The 23,562-nt window shown below is 42.4% G+C and overlaps 1 protein-coding gene across 2 annotated transcripts in view; it reads right to left on the bottom strand.

The window, feature by feature from the left end:
• Positions 1-23,017, bottom strand: part of tigara (TP53 induced glycolysis regulatory phosphatase a) — a 28,898-nt gene extending 5,881 nt beyond the window's left edge. Inside the window, exons 1-4 of one of the 2 annotated variants that reach the window (XM_068059091.1) lie at positions 22,928-23,017; positions 19,029-19,066; positions 15,363-15,484; positions 6,992-7,069 (exon numbers count right to left, since the gene is read on the bottom strand). In XM_068059091.1, the coding sequence (XP_067915192.1) occupies positions 6,992-7,069; positions 15,363-15,484; positions 19,029-19,066; positions 22,928-22,956 (267 nt within the window). In that variant the 5' untranslated portion in view covers positions 22,957-23,017. The remainder of the gene's footprint in view (positions 1-6,991; positions 7,070-15,362; positions 15,485-19,028; positions 19,067-22,927) is intronic. The other variant, XM_068059092.1, reaches the window with a different exon arrangement.
• Between the last annotated feature and the right edge of the window lie 545 nt (positions 23,018-23,562).

Raw genomic sequence — 23,562 nt, 5'->3', positions numbered from 1 at the left:
TTAGAGTTAAGAAACTCTAGAGGTACCATTACACTACAGGGTGTATTCTATTGGCCACCAACTTGTGGGAAAGAGATAGAGGAACAAATTTGCAAGGAAATTACAGAAAGGTGCAAAAGCTAGAGTAGTTGTAATGGGAGACTCTAATTATTCTAAAACAGACTGGGATAGTAATAGTGTAAAGGGCAGAGAGGGTGAAGAGTTTCTGGTGTTCAGGAGAATTTTCCAGACTAGTATGTTTCCAGCTTAATGAGGAAGGAAGCATTGCTGGATCTGGTTCTAGGGAATGAGTTGGGCCAAGTGGATTAAGTGTCAGTAGGGGAACATTTAGGGGACAGTGATCACAGTATAAGGTTCAGGTTAGCTATGGAACAGGATAATGAGTAATCTAGAGTAAAAATAAATGAATTAGGGGAGGGCCAATTTCAATAGGATGAGAATGGATCTGGCCGAAGTAAATTGGAATCAAAGACTGGCAGACAAAACTGAAGTGGAACAATGGACTGCTTTAAAGAGGAGATAGTTTGGGTACAGTCAAGGTACATTCCCACGAGGGGAAAAGGTAGGACAAACAAAGCCAGAGCTCCCTGGATGATGAAGGAGACAGTCAGTAAGAAGCAGAAAAAGGGTGTGTAAGCCAGATATCAGATTGATAATACAAATGAGAACCACACTGAATATAGGAAGTTCAGAGGGGCAGTGAAAAAAGAAACAAGAGCAAAGACAGCATACGAGAAGAGACTAGCAGCTAACATAAAAGGGCATCTAAAAATCTTCTATAGGCATTTAAATAGGAAAAGGGTGGTGAAAGGAGGAGTGGGGCCAATTAGGGACCAAAAATGTACACATGGAGGCAGAAGGCATGGCTGAGGTACTAAATGAGTACCTTGTATCTGTCTTTACCAAGGAAGATGATGCTGCCAAAGTAATGGTGAAAGAGGTCGTTTCAGAGCATGAACGGCCCCCCATTTTAATTTTATTTTTCCTTTATGTATTTTTTGTGTTTATTTTATTTTATTTCATCTTAGTTTGTTGTTTGCTACCCACTGTTTTTTTTCATGTTTGCACTTGCGGCTGTTCAATTTTCAGTCCATTAACACGCTATCTGTACTAATACTTTGTCTTTCAACGCGCCATTAACATATTGTTTGCCTTTGCTCCACGACCTTCTGGTCAGCTATTCTGTGACCTTGTCCTATCTACACCTTCTCTTTTGTTATCTCTTACCCCATTTCCGCTTTACTTGTTTATAACCTTTCACATTTCTAATAATTACCAGTTCTGAAGAAGGGTCACTGACCTGAAACGTTAACTCCGCTTCTCTCTCTACAAATGCTGCCTGACCTGCTGAGTATTTCCAGCATTACTTGTTTTTATTTGTGAAAGAGGTGGTAGCTGATAGGCTAACAATTGCTAAAGAAGAAACACGAGAAAAGTTTGCTGTACTTAAAGTTGATAAGTCACCAGGACCAGATCATGTGCATCTGAGGACATTGAGGGAAGTTAAGAGTGCAAATTGTGGAGGCACTGGCCATAATCTTCCTTGATATAGTGCTGGTGTCAGAGGATTGGAGAATTGCAAATGTTACACACCCTTGTTCAAAGAAAGGCTGCAAGGATAAGCCCAACAACTACAGGTCAATTTAACCTCGCTGGTGGGAAAGCTTTTGAAAACGATAATATGGGTCAAAATTAGTCACTTGGACAAATGCAGATTAATTAAGGATAGCCAGCATGGATTTGCTAAGGGAAAATTGTGTTTAACTAACGCGATTGAGTTTTTTGATGAGGTAACAGAGAAGGTTGATGGGGGCAATGCAGTTGATATGCTGCATATGGACTTCCAAAAGGCGTTTGATAAAGTGCCACATAACAGGCTTCAGTTAAGGCCCATGGAATAAAAGGGACAGCAACAGCGTGGATATGAAGTTGGCTGAGTGACAGGAAACAAAGATAGTGGTGACTGGTTGTTTTTTGGGCTAGAGGAAGGTATTTTGTAGAGTTCCCCAGGGGTCGTTATTAGGACCGCTGCTTTTCTTGATCTATATTAATGACCTTGGCTTGGGTGTCCAGGGTACAATTTCAAAATTTGCAGATGTCATAAAACTTGGACGTATTGTGAACTATGAAGAGGATAGTGATAGACTTCAAAAGAACATAGAATGGCTGGTGGAATGGGCAAACACGTGGCAAATGAAATCTAATGCAGAGAAATGTGAAGTGATACATTTTGGTCGTTCGAGGAAAGGCAATATAAAAAAAAAGGTACAATTCTAAAAGGGGGGGGGGGTTGCAGGGACCTGGGGGTATTTGTGTACAAATCGAAGGTGGCAGGCTGAGAAAGTAAATGAAAAAGCATACGGGATCCTGGGCTTTATAAATAGGGGAATAGAGTACAAAAACAAGGAAATAATGGTGAACGGTTATAAAACACTGGTTCAACCTTAACTGGAGTATTACATCCAATTCTGGGCACCACACTTTAGGAAGGATGTGAAGACATTAGAGAGGGTGCAGATAAGATTCATGAGAATGGCTCCAGGGATGAGGAACTTCAGTTTTGTGGGCAGATTGGAGAAGCTCGGGCTGTTTTCCTTGGAAAAAAAAGAGAGGTTGAGAGAAGATTTGATAGAGGCATTTAAAATCATGAGGGGTTTGTACAGCGTAGATAGGGAGAAACTGTTCCCATTGGTGGAAGGATTGAGAAACAGAGAACACCGATTTAAGGTAAATAGCAAAACAACCAGAGGTGACAAGAGGAAAAACTTTTTTTTTATATAAACCTATTTGTGGTTAGGATCCAGAATGCACTGCCAGAGACTGGTGGAGGCAGATTCAATCATGGCTTTCAAAAGGGAACTGGATAATTACCTGAAGAAAAATAACAGGCGGGCCTACAGGGAAAAAGCAGCAGAATGGGACTAGCTGAGTTGTTCTTGCAGAGAGCCAGCACAGACACGATGGGCCAAATAGCCTCTTTCAGTGCTGTTACCATTCTATAATTCAAGTGGCACTATAGCGCCTCAGCTTTGCACCTCCGTTCCACAGGCTGTACTGAAGATAAACTCCTATACTATAACCAACTTTGCTTCCGAAATTGTAATATGCTTAGCACATAAAAAGGGACAGAATGTATGACTTTAAAATAGGGTCTGAATTATGTCTACATGCCCCGTTTCAATTATCTCCCAATCTCTAACCACCCATCACCCTCACCCCACCGCTTTACCTGAAGATTACGGTCGGTGTTTATGCATTGTGTGCAACACTATGGAGACTGGCTAGCAGTTAACAGGACTATGCTACCATGACCTGCAAATTCTTGTCCTTTCATAGAAAAGCCCATTCTTTCCACAGAAAAATCTGTGCATGCTTCTGCAATTCCATACAGCATTCAATGTGTTGAACTGTGGGGGGCATTAAATAATTTAGTTTTTCCTCTGTAAATTATAAAGTTTTAAATCAATTATCTTGCAGCCTATTGTCTATGGGATAGATGTAGTTGTGCCAATGACAAACTGATATGCACAGCAAACAGATCTAGCAAGAAATATTCATGAATTCATGTTCACGAAACAAATACTGAATTTATGTAACAGATACCTCATCAGGGTTTCTAGGAAAGCCAGTCGCCCACCAAGCAGTGTTAAGAATGCCAATTGCATCATTATTTAAATTAACTTTATTTACAAAGCATGATATACAATGTACTGTCAGAAACAAAGTTTGTACAGTTTCTCATCCGGTAACTGTAAACATGTAGCGACCAGTTGTCCTCCTACTTCATAAGCATGGAAATCATATGTTGTCAAAAGATTCTCAGCCGCTTTCAAGCTTTCTGTGTATAATTTAGTACAATGTAGCAAATTGTATCATATCATTACATATCGTCTGAAAACTGTCTCCCTTCAACGCCACCTAAACAATATCCCTTAATGTGCATTAGAGCCAAGTAAAAGGCTTCCCTCCAATTGTGAACTGGTTTTAGACTTTGCCTGTACATATTTGTAGCAAAAGTATTCATAAAGCTCTCCCTTGTCAGGGTGATTAATAAATATCTGCAAGCATAAATTCAGTATCGAAGAAATCAAACAACATAGAAATTATATTTACCGAAAACTGCATTTCACAGCTCAGGAATATTGCTGTAGATAAATCTATATTAGAAAAACAACATATGGAAACTTGAAATGTTCCAGTGTTTTAATTACTCAATATTAACAATTAAAAATTATCTAATGAAAGTCGTCCCATTAAAATATCATCTGAAGAGAAAGAACCATTCAGGATCTTGTATCTGGACTGCCCTATATTACATCCTGTAAAATATCAGGACCTTGAGAAAAACAAATTGCATTTATTTGGCACCTTTAATGTAGAAAAATATCCCAAGGCACTTCACAGGAAAGTTATCAGACAGAAATTGACACTGAGCCACCATAAGATGAGGCCAGGTGATCAAAAGCTTGGTCAAAAATGTAGGCTTTAAGAAGGATCTCATCTCTAGGTACAGATGTGGAAAGGTTTAGGGTGGGAATTCTAGAGCTTAGGGCTTAGATAGCTAAAGGCATGGCCACGAACAATGGTGTAAAAGGAAATCAGGAATGTACAAGAGGTCAGAATTAGTGGAATGCAGAGTTTTTGAGGGTTGTAGGAAGTTAGAGATAGGGAAGGGCAAGGCCATGGAGGGATTTGAACACAAGGCTGAGAATTTTAAATTCAAGGCATTGCTCATGTAGCCTATGTAGGTTAGCGAGCACAGGGATGATGGATGAATGGGATCGTATGCATTAGGAAACGAACAGCAGAGTTTTAGTTGAGCTGAAGTTTACAGAGGGTGGAGAATGAGTGTAACAGCCAGGAAAGCATTGAAATAGTCCAGTCTAGTGGTAACAAAGCATGGAAGAGTGTTTCAGCAGCAGATAGACTGTGACAGGGACAGACACATGCGATGTCAGAAGCAGAAATAGGCATTCTTGGTTCATAACAAGGAATTGTTATAACCTTGCAGCTCAAAAGAAAGCCTATACAGTAATTATACACCTAGTCATATTTCACCAAGTGATGGGAAATGTAGAACAAAGCTATTTTTGCTCATCTCGTTCAAATTAAAATTAACACACCTAGGAGTCACAAACTGTTAAACTAAGGATCCAATATACTAGTAATTAAAAGAGGGACATTATATAACAATGCTTCAATGTTTACAGAGATTCAATGCCAGAAAAAGGATTGGAACTGGATAAAGAAGTAAAAAAAGCAAAGCCACCAGATCAACATAGTTATCATCTTCTGATGAATTGTCAAATTCCAAAATGGCTACCTCATAATTTGATAATTTAAAGATCATAGGATAGGATCAAACGACGGTGGCCTTTTAGCTCATTTGAACTAATTCTTCAAAATTACATAATTTACTATTTTCCCCATTGTAGCATTTAGCTTTTTTTTTTAAAAAATCTAGTGTCCTGGCTTAAACCACCCTGCTGACTACCTGTTGTTATTCTTCTGTATAAATCCACATCTTTTTCAACTTCCTGCCTTAAGTTCTATCCCACCCATGGCATTTACATGCCTTCCATTTTTACTTCAGATACATACTATCTTGCATTTGTCTATAATGAGCTTCATTTGTCATTGATCAACACAAGTTAAACGCTGTTGGCGAATCCTTGTAAGGTCTTGGCCATGTTCTCAGAGTCTATAGTCTCTACCCTCAACCCAGCTAGGTGTCTTCAGGCGAGTCTATTAAAACTGCTTTTAGGGATACCAGGAACAAAAGGGTGGAACAACTCAATAAATACTTCCTTCTAATCAGATGTAGATCTCCTTTGAATTACCCTCTGCTTCCTTCCCTCTTAGCCAGCTACGAATCCAAATCCCATGTCTACCTGCAATATATACTGATCTTTGTAAAGGAGATTCTCTTAAGGCATTTGCTCAAAGGCTTTTGAAATTCTATATTTACATGATATAGTTTTCCTCATGATTCCAATAACTTGGGATGTCATCTCTCCGAAATACAGACGTTAGTCAAGTACAGCCATGTGAGCCACAAATAACTTCAATTGCTTCCGGTTGCTTACTATTTTAATTCTCAGTCCCACTCCCACCCTGGCTTCGGCCTTGTACACCATTCCAAAGAAACTCATCAAAAGCTTGAGTAGCAGCGCTTCGCCTTTTGGTCGGGCACTTTACAACCAGATTTCAACAACTTCAGACTATAACCATGGCTCCCATTTTTTGACAGCAGATGCTAGTAATAATTCTGCTGTTGCTATTTTTAGCTCCTCTAACCCATCTTTTGTTTCTTTACTTGTCCCACTATCATTCCCTTTTGCCTTGCACCATCTGCCCTTTAATCCTCCTGCCATCCATCCCAAAGACATTCCCTTTTGTTCTTTCCTCTTCACCACCCCCCCCCCCCCCCACCGCCCCCTTTACCTTTTGCTTCAAAACTGTTAAATCTCCAACTTCTTCCAGTTTTGACAAAACTTCATCGACCTGAAACTTTAACTGTTTCATCCTCTACCAACAATGCTGGGTATTTCCAGTTACTGTTTTTATTTCAAACTGATACATGGTTTGCATAATACTTACAGGAATTTTCACTATTGAGTGAAATACTGTAGTAATTGAATAATTTTTCACTTTTTTGGTATACATATATACAAAGGAAAATTATCAAGAGGTTACAGGGAAGAGAATTGCAATAGCATACAAAAAAAGCAAGATCATGAGCTGTGAGTTTGGGTAGCTGCAATGTGTTCTGCTACAGGGTAGTTTTTTTTTGTCTGCCGCAAAGCTATTTAGCTTTTTGATGAGTTGTTTGCCAGCTACATTAACCACTTCAGCTTAAGCATAATATTTTACAACACATTGCAGACTTTTCTGTGAAAACTAAATGGTCCCAATTTTTTTTTTGTTACCCGTCAACCTATTCAAACTTAATGTTAATTTTATATGCATTTATGATATGTTTGATACTTACTCTTTCTCGAAGCCTTGGATCACAGATTATGTCAAGTTTATGTCCACAACTGTTTTCTAGTACAATAGCAGATGCAGTCTGAAATATACAGGAACAAGTTTACAAACATCAAAATCAGTGAATTGATAGCAGCTAAAACCAATTTGTAGAACAATTATAAAGTTTATGAAACAGCTCTAAAATCATTGGTTTGTCCAACACAATTATTGTTTTGCTGGAAATGCAAAGATTCTTTGAAAAGGATAAATTAAAGTAGAAATACAGTTAATTCCCGTTTTTCCAAGAAAAACTGATCAATATCAGGAGCAGCTCTTATTTAGTATTCATTTTCTGTTATAACTGGGAACAAATTGCTTCTGAACCACAAGCTTTAAAGTGGAGAAACTTTTAGAAATGAGCATTTCCAGCACTTTTTAAAAAAAAAGTGCACTCTCAGGATGCGGGCCTTGCTGGCAAAGCCAGTATTTACTGTCCGCATATAGCTGCCCATGAGAAGGTGGTGGTGGCCTGCCTACTTGAACTCTACAGTCATTGTTTTTTTAAAATTCTTTCACAAGATCTGGGCGTCGCTAGCAAGGTTATTGCCCATCCCTAACTGCCCTTGAAAAGGTGGTGGTGAGCTGCCTTCTTGAACTGCTACAGTCCATGTGGAGTAGGTACACCCACAGTGCTGTTAGGAAGGGAGTTCCAGGATTTTGACCTAGCAACAGCGAAGGAAAGGGGATATAGTTCCATGTCAGGATGGTGTATGGCTTGGAGTGGAAGAGTGGTGTTCCCGTGCATCTGCTGCCCTTGCCCTTCTAGGTGCTAGAGGTCACGGGTCAGGAAAGTGCTGTCAAAAGGAGACATTGAGAGTTGCTGCAGTGAATCTTGTAGACATACACACTGCTGCCACTGTGTGTCAGTGGAGGAGGGAGTGAATGTTGAAGGTGATGGATGGGGTGCCAATCAAGTGGGCTGGTTTGTCCTGGATTGTGTCAAGCTTAGTGTTGTTGGAGCTACACTCATCCAGGCAAGTGGAGAGTATTCCATCACACTCCTGATTTGTCTTGTACACGGTGGACAGACAGGAGGTGGGCTGCTCACCACAGAATTCCCAGACTCTGACCTGCTCTTGTAGCCACAGTATTTATGTGGATGGTCGAGTTCAGTTTCTGGTCAGTGGTAAAACCCCAGATGTTGATAGTGGGGGATGGTAATGTCATTGAATGTCAAGGGGAGATAGTTGGATTCTCTCCAGTTGGAGACAGTTAGTGCTTGGCACTTGTGTGGCATGAATGTAACTTGCCACTCATCAGCCCAAGCCTGAATGCTGTCCAGGTCTTGCTGCACATGGACACTGACTGCTTCAGTATCTGATGAGTCGCAAATGGTGCTGAACATTGTGTACTCATCAGCGAGCATTCCCACTTCTGACTTTATGATGGAGGGAAGGTCATTAATGAAGCAGCTGAAGATTCTTTTCTAACCTTTGCCAGTTCTGATGAAAGGTCACAGACTTGAACAGTTATCTCTGCTTCTCTCTCTCTATAGATGCTGCCTGACCTGAATATTTCCAGCACTGTTTTTATTTGAGATTTTTCCTGATTCCCATTGACTCCAGTTTTGCTAGAGCTCCTTGATGCCACACTCGGTCAAATGCTGCCTTGATGTCAATGGCAATCACTCGCACCTCACCTCGAGTTCAGCTCTTTTGTTCATTTTTGGACCAAGGCTGTAACCAGGTCAGAAGCGGAGTGGCCCTGGCAGAACCCAAACTGAGCGTCTGGTCATGGCTGAGTAAATGCTGCTTGATAGCACTGTCGACGACACCTTCCATCACTTTTCTGATGATCAAGAGTAGACTCTTGGACGGGTTGGATTTGTCCTGTTTTTTGTGGACAGGACATACCTGGGCAATTTTCCACATTATCGGGTAGATGCCAGTGTTATAGCTGTATTGGAATTGCTTGGCTAGGGGTGCGGCTGATTCTGGAGTTCAAGGCTTCAGTACTATAACCGGAATGCTGTCGGGACCCATAGCCTTTGCAGTATTCAGTGCCTTCAGCCGTTTCTTGCCATCACATGGAGTAAATCGAGTTGGCTGAAGACTGGCACCTGTGATGCTGTGGACCTCAGGAGGAGACCTAGATAGATCATCCACTCGGCACTTCTAGGCTGAAGCCTTGTATTTTGCACTGATGTGCTGGGCAACCCATCATTGAGGATGGGTATATTTGTGGAGTCGCCTCCTCCTGTTCGTTATTTAATTGTCCACCACCATTTAGGACTGGATGTGGCAGGACTGCAGAGCTTAGATCTGATCCATTGGTTGTGGGATCACTCAGCTCTGTCTATCAGATGCTACTTTCACTGTTTGGCATGCAATTAGTCCTATGTTGTAGCTTCACCGGGCTGACACCTCATCTTTAGGTCTGCCTGATGCTGCTCTTGGCATGCCCTCCTGCATTCTTCATTGAAACAGGGTTGATACCCAGCTTGATGGTAATGGTAGAGTGGGGGGATATGTGGGGGCCATGAGATTACAGATTGTGGTTGAATACATTTCTGCTGCTGATGACCCACAGTGCCTCATGGCTGCCCAGTTTTGAGTTGCTAGATCTGTTTGAAATCCATCCCATTTAGCATGGTGGTAGGGCCACACAACACGATGGAGGGTATCCTCAATGTGAAGACAGGACTTTGTGTCCACAAGGACTGTGCAGTGGTCACTCCTATCAATACTGTCATGGACAGATGCATCTGCGACAGGTAGATAGGCGAGGACGAGGTTAAATAGATTTTCCCCTCTTGTTGGTTCCCTCACCACCTTCTGCAGACCCAGTCTAGCAGCTATGTCCTTTAGGACTCGGCCAGTTCAGTCAGTAGTGGTGTGACCAAGCCACTCTTCATGAAGTCCCCCATCCAGAGTACACTCTGTGCCCTTGCAACCCTCAGTACTTCTTCTAAGTAGTGTTCAACATGGAGGAGCATTGATTCATCAGATGAGAGAGAGCAGTGGGCGGTAATCAGCAGGAGGTTTCCGTGCCCATGTTTGAATTGCTGCCATGAGACTTCATGGGATCTGGAATCAATGTTGAGGACTCCTAGGCCAACTCCCTTCCGACTGTATATCACTGTGCTGCCATCTCCCACTGACCGGACAGACCCAGGGATGGCGATGTCTGGGACATAGTCACACTCACAGAATCATACCTTACAGACAGTGTCAGGCTGTTGCTTGACTAGTTTAAGAGACAACTCTCCCTATTTTGGCACAAGCCCCCAGATGTTAGTAAGGAGGACTTTGCAGGGTCGACCGGGCTGGGTGTGCTGTTGTCGTATCCAGTGCCTTGGTCGATGTTGGGTGGCCCATCCAGTTTTATTCCTTTTAGACTTTTCTTTAGTGGTCTGGTACAACTGAGTGACTTGCTAGGCTATTTCAGAGGGCATTAACAGTCAACCACATTGCTGTGGGTCTGTGGCATGCAGTCACATGTAAGCCAGACCAGGTAAGGATGGCAGATTTCCTTTGCTAAAGGAAATTAGTGAATCAGATGGGTTTTTATGAGAATCGACAATGGTTTCATGATCATTACTGAGACCAGCTTTTTTTAAAATTCCAGATTTATTAATTGAATTTAAACTCCACCAGCTGCCATGACAGGATTTGAACCAGTCTCCCCAGAGCATTATCCTGGGCCTTTAGATTGCTACTCCAGTGACATTACCACTACTCCACTGTAGCGCAGGTACTCCTACATTCCTCTTAGCTAGGGAGTTTCAAGAATTTGATGAAGGAGTGGTGATACGTGTCCAAGTCGGGATGGTGTGTACCTTGGAGATGATGATATTCCCATGCACCTGCTGCTCTAGATGGAGATCGTGCATTTGCGAAGTGCTGCCAAAGAAGCCTTAGTACACACTGCAGCCATGAAGAACACCAGACGCTCTACAATGGTGCAAGCTAGTTGATGGGATGCTGAACAAGCACAGGGATGGTGTTGAGTTTCTTGAGAGTTGTTGCACCTGCACCAACCAGGCAAGTGGACAGCATTTCATCAAACACCTGACTTGTGGCTTGTAGGCAGTGGAAAGACTTTGGAGGGGCAAGGGGTTAGACACTCACCTCAGCAAACCAAGCCTTTTGCCTGTTCTAGTAGCCATGGCATTTATGGTCAATGGTGACCCCCAGGATGTTGATAGTGGAGATTCAGCAATGGTAATGTCACTGAATGTCAAGGGGAGGTAGTTAAACTCTCTCTTGTTGGAGATGGTTATTGCCTGGCACTTGTGTAGCACAAATGTTACTTGCCACTTATCAGCCCAAGCCTGGACATTGCCCAGGTCTGGTTGCAGGTGGACATGGACACTTCGTTACCTGAAGAATTGTGAATGGAACTGAAATAGTACAATCAACATCAAACATCCCTATTTCTGACTTTTTGATGGAGGGAAGGTCATTGGGCCTAGGACGCAACCCTAAGGAACTCCAGCAGCAGTGTCCAAGTGCTAAGATGACTTGGAGTCTCAATAAACCAACAGATCATCAATTACTAATTCTGACGGACAGGATGAATCTCCACTTTGAGGGGCAGGGATTAATCAAGGATAGTCAGAATGGCTTTGTCAGGGGGAAGATCACATCTAACAAACTTGACTGAATTTTTCGAGGACGTGACTAGGTGTGTAGATGAGGGTAAAGCAGCAGATGTAGTCTACATAGATTTCAGTAAGGCTTTTGATCAGGTCCTGCATGCAAGATTGGTCAAGAAGGTAAGAGCCCATGGGATCCAGGGCAATTTGACAAATTGGATCCAACATTGGCTTCGTGGCAGGAGGCAGAGGGTGATGGTCGAGGGTTGTTTTTGCGATTGGAAGCCTGTGACCAGTGGTGTACTGCAGGGATTGGTGCTGGGATCCTTGCTGTTTGCAGTGTACATTAATGATTTAGACGTGAATATAGGAGGTATGATCAGTAAGTTCGCAGATGACACAAAAATTGGTGGTGTCGTAAATAGTGAGGAGGAAAGCCTTAGATTACAGGACGATATAGATGGGCTGGTAAGATGGGCAAAGCAGTGGCAAATGGAATTTAATCCTGAGAAGTGTGAGATAATTTTGGGAGGACTAACAAGGCAAGGGAATATACAATGGATGGTAGGCCCATAGGAAGTACAGAGGGTCAGAGGGACCTTGGTGTACTTGTCCATAGATCACTGAAGTTAGCAGCACAGGCAGATAAGGCGGTTAGGAAGGCATATGGGATGCTTGCCTTCATTAGCCAAGGCATGGAGTATAAGAGCAGGGAGGTTATGATGGAGCTGTATAAAACGCTAGTTAGGCCACAGCTGGAGTACTGTGTACAGTTCTGGTCGCCACACTATAGGAAGGATGTGATTGCACTGGAGAGGGTGCAGAGCAGATTCACCAGGATGTTGCCTGTGCTCAGATTCACCAGGATGTTGCCTGTGCTGGAGCATTTCAGCTTTGAAGAGAGACTGGATAGGTTAGGTAAAAGCAAAATACTGCGGATGCTGGAAATCTGAAACAAAAACAAGAAATGCTGGATTCACTCAGCAGGTCTGGCAGCATCTGTGGAAAGAGAAGCAGAGTTAACGTTTCGGGTCAGTGACCCTTCTTCGGAACTCAGTTCCGAAGAAGGGTCACTGACCCGAAACGTTAACTCTGGATAGGTTAGGGTTGTTTACCTTAGAGCAGAGAAGGCTGAGGGGGACCTGATTGAGGTATACAAAATTAGGAAGGTAATAGATAGGGTAGATGGGAAGAAACTTTTTCCCTTAACAGAGGTATCAAAAACCAGAGGCCAGAGATTTAAGGTAAGGGACAGGAGGTTTAGAGGGGATGAGGAAAAATGTTTTCACCCAGAGGATGGTTGGAATCTGGAACAAACTGCCTGAGAGGGTGGTAGAGGCAGGAACCCTGACAACATTAGACGAGCACTTGAAACGCCATAGCATACAATGCTATGGGCCAAATGCTGGAAAATGGGATTAAAATAGATAGGTGCTTGATGTCCGGCACGGATACGATAAGCCGAAGGGCCTGTTTCGGTGCTGTATAACTATGACTTAAAGGTTACCTTAACAATCATCCTGCCATGTCCAGCTTCCATCACCCTGCCCCCGCAAATGCCCAGTTCACAAAGTCAATCTACTTATCAGCATCCAATCCACAAAGATCTGAAATCCCAGCAACACCCCCACCCTTTCACAGAGGTTATCTCTTTTCTAACAATACCAGCACCTTTCTCCCTTTCCAACTAGTTAAGCTGGTATTTTTCCACTCTCCTTCATTCAAATTGGTCCTCTTCTTCCTTGTTACCCCCTTGTAAAGGAATACTGACCTTGATGATTTCTGTATAGCAGCTACGTGATTAATTAAATTAGCTGGAGCACTAGATGATGACAAAGAGGACGAGAGAAACTTACATTTGACTGCAGACTGAGAAGTTACAAACTCCAGGCCCCGAGAGTTAGGCAAAATGTGTCAAAACCAACCACAGCTCGGAAGTATTGTCTACATCCTTGCCAGAGGATGATTTGGAGGTAGGCAACTATCAAAAATGATAGCCAAGAGCACAATGACACAGGTTACAAAAAATTGGCTGATGTAAGATCCCGGCACATGGCCAGGTTGTGATCAGGTTAATATATGGACCATGAGCACAAATATGCCACAGTCCCATGTCATACCTTATTAGTGTATAGACATACAGCGAGGCCAGACAATCATGGTAAAGGAACAAGGTCAGGCATCCAGGCAGCCACCAGGTTATGGCCCCTAACCTGCCCAGGGGACAACTGGGTAATATAATTCTTTGTTCTCCATTAATTACCAGTTATATACTTTTATGTATTAATCCATGTGCTTGTTCAAAATAAAAAGGTCAATTACTGTAACCTACTGGTGTCAGGCCTAGACATAGACACCTACCCCTAGTTCATGCTGGTGCTCTCCTTCCTTCCCCCACCCCAAAGTGCTGCTCCCAGTTTCTCCCTTCTCCCCCAAAGCTCTTAACTTCTGCCCTTTCATAACCATTCATTTCCACTTTTTTTTTACTGCCATCCATTTACCTTCTTCATTGTCATCAATTTCCCCTTTTCCCTTGGAACCATATTAAATTAATTAATTGGTTGTAAAGAACTTTGGCATGGCCTGAGGATTGCCACTCCCTTCACTGCCAACCACTCCCTCCTCTTCCACTGTCATCCACTCCCATTCCCTACTACTACGACACGCATTCTGCCCCTTCCTTTATCCTTGCCATACATTCCACATTCTCCTTACCAACTATTTCCTTGCATACATTCTGTCCTTTCCCTGTACAATTCATTTTTCACCTCTGTGCATTCCATCTTCCCTTCTTAACCCTCATTTCCCCAGTGTGCTTCTAAGGAGTCTGATGGTTATGCATCAGACAGGTCCTGCTCCTCCTTTCAGTGCTAATAGCCAAATTGCCATTTGTGCATACAGTATATGGGAACTCCCATTCTTGGGAGAGTTCCCGCCTATAGTCAGGCAGCAATCAGAACACTAGTACAAGAATCATACTGACAGGAGGAGTAGGGCTTTCTCAATGCATAAAACACAGGATGGAGGAGGAACAGCCAGTGGGAGGAGAGAGGCGAGGCAGGGCAGAAGGATCCCAGTTGCAATGATTGTCAACCTTTGGGCCTCAGACTGTTGGCAGTCGGTGAAAAATACTGATCAGCATGCCTGATATTTAGGCTGTAGGCTCACAAAACTGTTTTATGACCTGGGTGTGGGGCAATATCTTTTTGAGGACAAGTTAAGACTGCCAAGCTCATTTCATACAGCACCCTTACAGCTAACACAGAACAGACTTTCATCATATTTGTGTCTCAATTTAAATTAGGTGCCAAATGTGAAAGGATAGGGTGTAAGCCCACAGCATCTTCAAGCTCACTGAGCCAAACTTTAACTACATCCTTTAAACAAAAAAAAAACTCTGTACAAAAATAAAAGGCAACCTTCAACCATTAAAAAAAATTAGGGATTAGAAGATTGCTGGGTGGGACAAAGTTGCTTTGTCCTACCAGCAACTGGAGACTTTCACCAGCATCTGAAACAAGTAAAGGCGGATTCATAATCCTCAAGTTCTGGAAAAGATTCCACATCTTTTTTCAGATGCTGATGGACCTACTGTGCATTTACAGCAGTTTTATCTTTATTGTTCCAACATTAAATAATTTTTATTTTCCTGAAACAGTTAATTAATACATATAAAAATAGCCAATTTCCTAGCATATTGCATTTTAGTCCAACTTAGATGCACAGTACTGGTTATAAAACTAAACAACTTCTTGAAACAGAATCATCACTGAGGCAGAATGAAAATTAAACGCACCTGTTTAGCACGCTGTAGATCACTTGAGAACACGTGAGTGTATTTGACTTTGCTGAGAAACTGGCCCGCAGCCTTAGCCTGCTTGAAGCCATACTCGGAGAGTGGTTCATCCACTCCCTGCCCTGATAAGGAATAGATAGAGACTAGAACAACTTTTTTGAATGTTTAGTGTTCTTTAAGATACATAACTATAAAAATGTTATAAATTAAAACCGAAGAACAAAGTAAAGGAGGCTGGCTCAGTCTGCAGCATAGCCTTTCTTTTATGCATGAACTGATTGGTATCCATTTTGCTGCAATTAATATTTTTCTGGAGAGACAAGATGGGTTAACATCCCCCCCACCCCCGATGCTGCCAGGATCTTCTTGACAGAGGATGGACCTCCCCCAGCTGAGGCTGAAACCCGGCAGGTGCCAGAAGGCAGGCTCCTGGCAGCAGGCTGGAGGAAGACATCGACACCTCCTTTAAATTGCCCCATTCAAGAGCCACAGGGATCAGAGGGCCACAGCCACAGGACATCCTGTGGCAGGGTTCCCCCTCCACAATGATGGCCTCACAGCTATGGTCAAAATTAATTTATTTTTATTTTTATTTTTTTTTTAAAGTGCAGAAGCATTCAGGAGGCGCTGCCATCTTGAGGCGCCTTCGTAGTCTAACAGCATTGGCAGCGTCCACCTCTCCCAGTGGGGGGGGGGGGGGGGGGGGGGAGTGACAGTTGTCCACAGTCTCAGGCGCTGCGGTTGACCCTCCCGCCTTCACAGCCGGCTCACTGCTAATTGGACAACAAACGCAGAGGTAGCTTGTTAAGTGTCCACCTCAGGGAAGATTCTGCAGGTGAGCGGGACTCCAACACCATCGGGGTCAGGATCCAGAAATAGACCTGACTGCTGAGAATCTTCTAAGTCCAGAAGATTCTGCCTCGAGTGTCCCCTTTGGACATTAAAGTTTTTAGACTGTTTAGTTAAATTAAAAGCAAATAAAAAGTTAAATAATTTTTTTTCCTTACTTGTTATAGAAAAGCAGTGGTATAATAGTAAATGCACTTCAATAAAAAAAATGGATCAAACTATTAGAGATCATGGACCCAAAATTCCTGATGCCCATCTGTACTGCTTGAAGTGCAGTTGGGGTAGTCTGTCACAGCCCTGACCTCATCCCAAATCTCAAGGTTGGCGCCATTGGCATAGTGCAGGAGTATGCATCATGCAAGCATAATTTGTGTTGAAGGCAGAACTGAAAGGATTTCTGATGGATAATGTCTTGAGCAATGTGATTAACTCTTAATGGCTCTCTGAAATGGCCTAACAAGTCACTTAGTTGTTTTCAAAAAGACAACTTACCACCACCTTCTCAAAAGGAAAATTGGAATGGACAATAAATGCTGGTCTTGCCAGCAATGCCTACATCCCATCAATGAATACAAAAAAAAAAACTCACCTCTTCGAATATTACCCACTAAAGGAAGGTGCAAGAAGCATCTGTCCGCCCGTCTCATGAAATTTTGGGATGTATGGGGAGAAAGAGGGGCAAAGACATCACAGAACCATAACCCACATCAAATTCAAGCCCGTCTGGTATTCACTGAGTCGGTGTGCTCCCAGACCCAGAAATTTCAGATTCGAGCTGTTTAAGTAACTTTCATTAAGAGCATTTCTAATGAGGCTCTATCGTTTACTGACCTAATCACTAATGTGCCCCGTGCAATAAAAGTTATTTCTTAAAATCTGGAACTATTATCATCGCATTTAAGTATAAAATAAACATTCTATTAACCATATCTTCTAACCACAAAATGTATTTCCTCTTTACCAATGAGAATTTATTGGATTTATCATCTAGTGAATCATACTATGTCAGATCCTGCAGAAGTAAGTGGCAGTGGTAAAACAGAAGGACATATGGATAGCATCTAATGAGCGCATATCAAAAAGAGCAGTAAGAAATGCTTTCATTTCATTATGGGGAACAATAACACAGGTAGTGTAAAAAACAAAGTGTCACTGGTTCCCAAACTAACTGCGTAATTTTGAGCAGCTAAAAATCAAAAGTAGACTATGTGGAACTCATTCTTTCCATAGGAACAACTTGAAGGAACTGCAACAGTATGCCTTATAATAGGAAAAAAAACTGCAATATTACAAGTTAGATTTTCCACAGTGCAGAAGTACATGATTCAGATTATTTAGAACACTGCTCCTTAATAAAATTAACTTTTCATCCTAATCCCCAATTTTCTCCTTTCCTCAAAGTTCTGGGATACAGCCTACATGGTACTGGGAGCCCTCTTGTACTTCATCCAGAATGCATATTGTAGAGGCCATCACAGTCAAAACCCTAAACTTGTCCTCACTCCATGTCCACAGACTGTCAGTTTGTTCAGCTTTTAGCACTTTTACCTCTGGCTCAGATTTTGGGTTTGAGCTCATAATGTAGGCTGATATTTCACTCATGTATTGAGACTTTGCTACACTGCCAAAAATGTCATTCTTCAGATGAGATGTTAAACCAAGACCTAGTCTGCCTCCTACAGTGGTTCAGTTGGATATTAAAGATCCTTCGGCACTATTCAAAGACCAAAGAGTTCTCCGACTATCCTTGCCAGCATTCCTCCCTTAAACAATATGGTCAAAATACTTTAACTGTTTATTCAGTTCATTACTGTGAGAGATAATGCTGATGCAGATGGGCTGCTGGATAGACCCACGTAACAATTCCTGCACTTTAAAAAGTTATCCATTATGTGAAGTTTGTGGAAATGGTTTGATGTAAAAAGGTGTTCCATAAGTCTTGTATGATTGTACATCTATGTTCCTCTGCAGTGGTCACTGTGCTCACTCTTGCTTCAAAATCAGAAGGTTGCAGAGTCAAACTCTATTATAGATTTAAAACATAATCTAGGTTGACACTTCAGTGTAGTGCTGAGGAGGCGTCAGAGGTATTAAAACAGATTAACCGATGATTTGCTGTTTGTGGGTGATGCTGTGCAAAAATGGTGCTGAGTTTGTCTTTACACTTCTGGATGGCCTGAAGATGTGAACAATGCTATATAAATGTACTTTTGTTCTTCCTTTGTGGTCAAGAATCTGAGCCAGTACTTCCTTCCCCTGCAACTGGAGACAAAGAAAGTTCTAGCATCCACACTGACAACTGAGTAAACTGTAGACAACAGATAAACCCTAGAGTTTTCCTGGTCTGTATGGCTTACTGCCATGCCACAAAGTACATTTACCTATTAAGCCCTCTTTGAAGGTTCCATTAACACTTTTTAAATGGAAACAGAATGGTACAGTGACAGGGCAGAGTAGGATGGCAAAGTTGCACAGATTGGTTGGTGATGGGTTAAACACACAATGACACTAAGCTGAAAAACCAGAAAGAAAAACAAATCATGAGGCTCAAACTAAGAGGTTTAGTCACTTTACAACACCTTTGCACACATCTTAGCATCCTCTTTTTAAAACAAAATGGCAGTTGGCAGAGTCCTGAAAGCAGGTCATCCTTCTAAGGGTGTTGCTTAGCACAGGGAACCCAAAGATAAATAAGTCGGAGACAATATTTCAAAAGCAGAGTTGCCACAGCAAAAAACAATAATGTAGTATGCTCAGTTAATCATAATTAGAAATCTAGGTTTGAGATAAAATATGACTTTTTTGAATATTACATACCTTGAAGAAGTTTTGCTTTGTTGTATCTTGTTTCACCACTAAAAAATAATGTTTGAAGTACTATGTTAAACCAATAAATAGTAAGATAATACCAGTTTCATACATCACAATACAAAATTCACAAATATCTACAGATCAATCACACATTATTTCTATAAGGGTGCTCCGGTTTCCTCCCACAGCCAAAGACTTGCAGGTTGATAGGTAAATTGGCCATTGTAAATTGCCCCTAGTGTAGGTAGGTGGTAGGAGAATGGTGGGGACATGGTAGGGAATATGGGATTAATGTAGGATTAGTATAAATGGGTGGTTGTTGGTCGGCACAGACGTGGTGGGCCGAAGGGACTGTTTCAGTGCTGTATCACTATGATTCTATAAACAAATGAACACAACTGTATTAAAGCAGTGCCATCAGAACACATAAGAACTGAAGGATTAACACTCTGAAACAAATTAGTTTTACACATTTCAGTGTAAAGGACAAATTCAAATAGTAAAAGTGAAATATCTTAGGAAATAAGCAACAGGAAAAATACCCGAGACCCTAAAGCAGTGCTCCATGCTCCAGAGAGTCACCGTCACAACACTCAGCATGACAATGTTTCAAAGCCTAACATCACAAGACCAAAACAGCAAACTGAGGAAAATATAACAAAAGGCAAGCTCGGGGCCCAATTTTTCCACATATGGAGTTGCTGACAGTAATACCACTAATTAAGGCACATTATTAGCAGTCATCAATGGAACTGGAATGTAGCCCAAAATGTGCAGAGGCGGTTAGGTACCTATGCAGTAGCTTATCAAAATAGTCTGTGAAGAGTGCAGGAACAGAAGTGAGAGGGCTGTTACCCATACCAGAGAAGTGTCTTTTACTGACCTGTCTGTACCTGCACATGTAGATGAAGTGCTAACTTACCAGCAGCGAATATCTGGGTGGGTGGGTTATGCAAATACTAAGCTTTTGTATGTGCCAAGTGGGAGAAGGGGTCAGCACCAGCACTGTGTCAGAAAGCAGGAGAAGCAGCGAGGAGTCACAGCAGACTGGAATGGAAACTTTACTCTGCACCATACAGCTCTGACTTTTCATCAGCTAATAGGGTTAGAAAAATTATGTGGCTATACTGATAATTGACAATTATGGGATGCCTGAAGGTGAAAGAGTGAATTGTCGCCCTAAAGACAACACATGAAGAGATGGATTCAGCATTTGTGAATGAATGAGCCAAAATTTTGAAATTACTGCTTGGAATAACTGAACACTTGCTCCATCCAAGGGAACATAAAGATAAAATTGGCAAAGGTGAGCTCATCTTTTTATTCCTATGTGGCATGTACACAATTGTAAGAGACAAAAAGGAGCCATGTGAGCAATAGTAGGATAATTAAGCCAAGCAGCTCTCAAGTTACTAAATCTATGTAAAGTCTGTCATAATACACTACCATCCTGATTCTTGCAGGCCAAAAGTGCATTCAATACAAGAGTGAAGACAGGAAATAGCTATGCTTGACTCTGAAATTTCTGGAAAGAATGCATGGTTGATTTTATTGGGCCTGCAATACACTGAAGCTGGGATTCAAGAGGCGGGCAGTCTGCAACCACTAAGTAATATGTCGCTGCAGAAATGTGTCAAGAGGATGGTAGGGTTTGCTCGGAATTCAATAGAATGCCTCCTCTTCTACATCAATGGTACGTGTATTACAAGTACAATGCCCATGTACCTACAGCTTACCAAGAGTGAAAGAAACACCCATCAGGAGCAGCACAGACCACAGAAAGTGAATGAAGAATCACCCTTCACATTAAATGCACTGTACCTTAAAGTTGGATTCCTTTCTCTCAGCCTCCCCTGGTCACTAACCCCAATTGCTGGCAAACAGCTGGCAGCCATCAACTCCAGCAAGTGAATGTACCTTTCTTATTAACTGTAGGGCAGCATCAGCACTGCAAGGACAAACAGAAACAGTCCTGATGGTCCACCATTTTTCAACAGTGATAATGCTGCAACTCAGCTGAAGAATGTTGAATGTTGGAAAGACCTGTTGACACTACTGGCTGCCATACAAGAATGTCTCATCCACATCCTTGAGTCCCTTTTTGTTCTGTTCATCAGTCTCCTGCATGCTGATGCCTCTATTGATTGTACTATTATGGGGCATACAGCTCATCATCACTAGCTTGGACAATTCCTTTCGTGTGTACTGTAAGGCCCTCTAAGTCACCCAGGCAACAGAATCATTGCTTCAAAACACTGCTCAGTGAGCACCCAAGTTTTGGCATAGACCTCACTGTTTTGTTACTCAGCCTTGTTGGTTGCCATGGCATTAAATCTCAACAGCCAAGGTTGAAGAGTATAGATAGATTACCCAAGGAGCCATCCATCCAGCTTATCTCCCTGGAACAGATCTTGAATGTTGGCCTGTCGCAGTACACAAGAAGAATAGAAACTCCCAGTATACCTGATATTTATGTGGACATTACACATGTATTCACACTGACACCAATATTCTTTTCTATTTTTGTTTGGTTGGCCTATGGAAACCCAAATAGGTGCATGTACATTGTCAGCAATGCCCTGAACACCTGGGGAAACTGTCAATAAAGAAACCTTGCTACCTGAAACTCTGTTACTGTCACTGTGCCAAAATGCACATGGTAGGGTGCACATTTCAGGCTTGTCAAACAGGAATATGACATTTGGACATCAGTTTCAAGTGCCTCACAAAATTTGCATAGAGAGAAATGCAACATCTAGATGGAATACACTGATGGACAAAACAGACCAGATGCCATATATAGAAATACATTAGACTTAAAAACTGATTCTGGTTTTGCAAACGTTAGCAATGGATGAATGGACAATGAGGTTTTGATGAAAAACAACTCCATGCATCATCATGCCAACATCTGTTTATTGCACTCCCACATGCACCTTATGCCAGCTTTCAATAATCAACCTTGCAGGTGTAACAGGTGACTGAAAAATCTTATTCACATTCACTTTTCCATTAAAAGTAGTAAAGACCCCAATATGATTTTCAGAAAATATACTTTCAAATTTCAGTTATATTGATGCACAAGTGGCTTTCACTAATCCACTGCTTGAAGGTGGTGGAAGCTGATTCAACAGGAACATTCGAAAGAGAATTGGGTGGCTATACATGCACACACCTAAAAAGGAAAAAGCTGCAGGGCCATGGGATAGGGCAGTAAGACTAAGTGGATAGCTTTCAAAGAGCAATGGCGACTCCAGTGCTACAAGATATGATTTTGTGTCCTTACAATTGACATCCTCCACTCTGAGCTGCACTAAGTTCAACAAAAAAAACTGCTAAATAATTAATGCCCCAAAACTTTAGGAAAAGTCTGAAAGGTGTAATTTAACCAGTTAAATTCGGGGTGCCCAATAAGCACCACAAAAGCAAAATACTGCTGATCTGAAATGAAAACAGAAAATCCTGGAAATACTCAGAAGGTCTGTCAGCATCTATGGAGAGAGAAACTGAGTTAAAGTTTCAGGTCGATGGCCAATCTTACTCCCAGTCTGTTGTACATTCTGGAGCTTCAAGGGCCACGAATGAAATTACAGTTGGTGCGTCGGTGACTCTGCATCACTCTCAAGTTTCTGCTGCGAGTTAAGATTAACCCACCAGTGGGACAATAAGGTTAAGATTATGAATTGTCCCTCCGAAGACCCACAAAATTCAACAGGAGACCAGCCAGCAAGCAATATCAACTCCAGCTGCCCTGCCTTCCAGGGCCACGGATCAAGTAAATGACAACCCCGCTCATGCTATCAGTGACCGGCCCAGCAGAGTAGTCCGGGCACGGGGTCAGTGATTCAAGCGGCAGCCGGCCTGATATTCCCGAGGCCCGCCCGACTCCCTAACCCAGTACTCACTGCCGAACCAAGGTGATCCCGAACTTCATTCTGCCAAACGCCGACCTCCCGCAAACAAGAGTTTCCAGAGCGCAATAAACCGCCCTCCCATAGGCTGGTACGCTGTCTGACATCATCCACATAGTAACCAATCAGAGCAGGAGTTATCGCGGTGACGCGTGATGCAAACAGCTGAGCGCTCCATTCAATTTTCCCCACCCCCACCTCATTGGCCATTCTTACTCAAACTGTTCCATATCAATGCCCCCTGTTGCCCCACCCCATTGGCCATTCGTACCCAAACTGTTCCATATCAATGCCCCCTGTTTCCCCACCCCCACCCATTGGCCATTCTTACTCAAACTGTTCCATATCAATGCCACGTTTCCCCACCCCCACCCCCACCCCATTGCCCATCGTGCTCACACTGTTCCATATCAATGCCCCCTGTTTCCCCACCCCCACCTCATTGGCCATTCGTGCTCACACTGTTCCATATCAATGCCCCCTGTTTCCCCACCCCCACCTCATTGGCCATTCGTGCTCACACTGTTCCATATCAATGCCCCCTGTTTCCCTACCCCCACCCCATTGGCCATTCTTACTCAAACTGTTCCATATCAATGCCACGTTTCCCCACCCCCACCCCCACCCCA

This window comes from Heterodontus francisci, chromosome 27 (genome assembly GCF_036365525.1).
Source record: "Heterodontus francisci isolate sHetFra1 chromosome 27, sHetFra1.hap1, whole genome shotgun sequence".
In the NCBI taxonomy this organism is placed as follows: domain Eukaryota; kingdom Metazoa; phylum Chordata; class Chondrichthyes; order Heterodontiformes; family Heterodontidae; genus Heterodontus; species Heterodontus francisci.
This window is presented reverse-complemented; position numbering and strand designations above follow the sequence as displayed.